The 3,853-nt window shown below is 35.2% G+C and overlaps 1 protein-coding gene across 1 annotated transcript; it reads right to left on the bottom strand.

The window, feature by feature from the left end:
• Positions 1-3,586, bottom strand: LOC140890493 (putative nucleobase-ascorbate transporter 10). The gene is made up of 14 exons (XM_073298335.1): positions 3,408-3,586; positions 3,083-3,180; positions 2,783-2,962; positions 2,597-2,697; positions 2,369-2,444; positions 2,114-2,173; positions 1,810-1,985; positions 1,606-1,702; positions 1,375-1,461; positions 1,215-1,273; positions 1,007-1,098; positions 850-927; positions 589-749; positions 1-398 (listed from the first exon to the last, which is right to left on the bottom strand). Exons 1-14 carry the CDS (start codon positions 3,517-3,519, stop codon positions 180-182), a joined length of 1,596 nt encoding a protein of 531 aa, XP_073154436.1. The 5' UTR covers positions 3,520-3,586; the 3' UTR covers positions 1-179.
• Between the last annotated feature and the right edge of the window lie 267 nt (positions 3,587-3,853).

Below are 3,853 nucleotides of genomic sequence, written 5' to 3'. Positions count from 1 at the left end.
TACTACCTTGGAATCACCTCACTATAGCTTGGTCCTCAACTATATGGCTAGCTAGCAACTCTCCAAATACACAAGAATTAGAGAATTACACACAATCAAAAGTTTATAGCCACGTTTAAATACATCTCAGGATATTGTTTTCTCTTCCATTTCAACATATATAAAATTCCAATAACAACTCAGAACGATGGGAAACATTTACTAAGTTTGCCCGGCAATTTATAGAATTCATCACTTCTAACATCTTTGTTGTAAACCACAAATCTCTCCGACCAATGTGATCCATTGTCTTTGCGAGCATCATTGCTTTGGTGAGTGAGTGTACAGTCCAATAAGAGGGCAACCACCGCAGCAACAGTCGCGTGTGACATGAACACGACGGACATTATATCATTCAACTGCAGTTCATCAAAAGGAATTTCTTTTGAAAATGATAACTAAATAGAATCATTTGATGCTTTTTGGGCAAGTCTTTTGAGAATAACATACCACTTAGCCTAATGGCTAGCGCTAATAAATCATTTTGATGGACTAATATCGTAGCTAGCTAGGTGATGATTAATTATATAACCTCGTGAATCAACGTACCCATTCGGTGTTATTGTGGATTGGTGTGCTGCTTGAATGTACTTCATTTTCTTTGAAGTATTGTGGCAGAGAAAGTCCTATGAAGAAGGAGAATCCTAGCACGAACTTGGTTCTGAAACTGTTGAGGTTGCAGTATTGGAGATGTGCAAGTCCTGCAGACGCTGTATTAAAACAAAATTAATTTTCATACAATCTTAATAAACTTGTAATGGAAATAATATGTTGGGAAATTATATAAGTAAAAGTGATAGATATACTCACAAACATAACCAAAAAAGATACAGTATGATGCAGCCATGATTGGTGAAGGTATTGATGCAAACATTGCTCCAATTTTTCCTGTCATGTTACCACATAAACTCAGGACTATTCACTTCATGATTTCGATTTTAATTGCAATTTTGAAAGACAAACATACCTAAAACAGAGAAAATAATCATTAATACCGCCGAAATTTGAACTACCATTCGACTCCCTGTTTTTGTCAGGGCTAAAAGACCAGCATTTTCTCTGCATACGAGGATCACACAATCCTTGGTGTATGAAGAAACATCGCATGACAATTACAAAATCGTTAATATGTTAATTCGCAAACTTATACTTAGTACCGTTTAGGATTGTCTTACACTAGTGCTGTGGAACCAGTGACGCTGCCAAAAAGGGCATTAAGAAGGGTGCCAATCCCCTAAAACCATCACACATTCACTTCTTTATGAGTATCAATCATCACAGCAAACTGAAACAAAAAAATGTCCTAATATACATATACAAGGTACTTATTCTTACCAGCCAACCGACACCACGGCCAATAACCGAAGGTGGAATTGGTGTGGCACTTCCATATCTTGCAGCAGCAACAAATGAACCGGTGGACTGCCCAAAAAAAGGAATAAAAAAGCGTGAGAAAGATCAAAGAGTTGGTATATATTCATTTCGCAGAATGTGCAAAGAAAGTTCTCGAAAAACAATTTAGTTTGTCGGTATGGTTTTGTGAATGATTCAAGGAGTATATAAGACCTCCATCGAAGCAATGAATGAAGCAAAAATGGCTACGAAAGTTTGTTCGGCAGTGAAAATAGGAGGACCCCATTGGAATGGATATGGAATATATATCCTGCAACGAGTTTTAGCAGATCAGAAACTGTAAAATTGAATTTCTGATCAAATTTTAAAAAGAGATGCTGGGAAATTAAAGATGATTTGTCCTAACAAAAGATATACCACGGAGCTGCACTAATAAGTCCCGAGCCATCTGTACGACAATTAAAATATTTGGATTTCTTGAAAGCCCCACTCCGAGTAAGGATTTCTGCATAAACCCACACCATTGCAATAGAGAACAGCAACGCGAACCGATCACATATTGGCCGATTTGATTTCACAAATCTTGGAAGATACTACAGATTAGAGCCAAAATTCATCCAAAACTAGTCAAAATTAATGATTCATGTGCTAGAATGTTGTGACTTCTAACTGGTGGTAAACCAACACTTTAAAGCCTGGAATTCCATCTAAAATCAATTACCTGAGATATAATAACAATGAAAACCAACTCTGGTAATCCAACCGCTACACATTTAGCAATCTACAACGAAGATATAACACCGAAAGATGGAGTAAAAGTTGCATCAATGAAAGAACTTGTAGCTTAATTCTTGCATTTTATACAATATATTCGTTGCTACATATAGTATTAAAATAAAATCATTTAATGGAAGGACTTATAGTGGTACATTTGCCTATTCTATATCGGTATATATAAACACCAAATATATCTTACCAATGGGAATCCGAGATAGTAGAGCCCAAGTCCAGTGAAAGAAACTAGTGGAACCATGGAGAGTGGAGTAAAAAGCCTATTAGAAAGATAGAAACATATTCAGTGGGTAACTCATAACTAAAGAAAGTGAGATTTAGCCTTTTTATTAATGGTCACATTCATACGAAAAAATAAAATAGCTCATCACTTAAAAATAAAAATAAAAATTATTCCCTACAACAAACCAACCTCATGATATTTCTCCAAAAACCGCTAAATCCAACGACTATTTGAACACTTGAGGTAACAATCAGTGCGCCTTGTATTTCTCTCATTGTGTGCACAAATCTCTGATATACAACCATTCTTTTTATTAAAAAGACAAAATTAACAGATTATTAGTGAGGAAGTGGCTAATATAAGTAGTTTCTTCACCTGCCCCGGCAAGTACTGTACCATTCTATGTCGCCTGGATTCAACGATTGAAGTCATAGGTATTAAGAATGCATAGGAACCGCCTATCACCGAAGGCAGTCTTGTACCCAAAAACGATTGCAAGAGTGTATTAATTCCTGAAACAAAAAGTAAGGTTTGTACTACCTTGGCCTTGTCACTCTGCATCGAAACAAAATCAAGGTGGTTGAATGTATTTTATATTATATGAATGCTACATATGTCAATAAGATATATATGAACCAACAAGTAATGCACGAGAAAAATCAGATCTAGCCTTACATCAGTCCCTCCCATTTGGGGAACTAACAAACTTGGAATTAAGACAGTTGAGCCAAGAGCAAGAACATAGTGTTGAAATCCCAGAATTATAGCTTCCACTGCATCAAGCATGTCAAAAAGGAATCAAGAACACTACTCCAGCAAATTCTTTTGAGTACAGTTACATGACATTAATATGCATGTTTGCTTGATCAAGAATTGGTGACTGCAATAAATTAAATTTGCTTTTGCCCATATACAAAATTTGATCACTTGGCAGATTCTTGTCCTTAAATCTTGCCTGCAGTATGCTACATAAAAAGTGAAGGGTACTCCTAGAACTCACACAGTGGCGGTGAACTGTTGACGCAATATTGAACGCCTGTTAGTTGTTCAAGAACTGGATGAGCCTGAGGCTGTGGCTCCGTATTGTTGGGATTATCATCACTGCTAGACATTTTTTAAGCTCAATCACGTCTACTTGATCAGCAAGGGCTTAAAAATCTGCATTTGCTTCGTTTTTTTAAAAAGAATTGCATGCTAGCTTAGTCATTACAACACAATCTTGTAATTATTGTAGCTTATAATGTAATAATTTAGTATTTTTCAATAATTATTACGTTAAAGATTTCTTACTTGATTTTAAAAATCTGAATTTGCTTCATTTTTTAAAAAAAATAATTGAATGCTTAGTCATTAGTCATTACAACACAATCTTGTAATTATTGTAGCTTATATTGTAATAATTTAGTATTTCAATAATTACTACGTTAAAAATTTCTTACTTGATTT

Source organism: Henckelia pumila, chromosome 3 (assembly GCF_033568475.1).
Source record: "Henckelia pumila isolate YLH828 chromosome 3, ASM3356847v2, whole genome shotgun sequence".
Classification (NCBI taxonomy): domain Eukaryota; kingdom Viridiplantae; phylum Streptophyta; class Magnoliopsida; order Lamiales; family Gesneriaceae; genus Henckelia; species Henckelia pumila.
The sequence above is the reverse complement of the archived record's forward strand: the minus strand, read 5'-3'. Positions and strand labels throughout refer to the sequence as shown.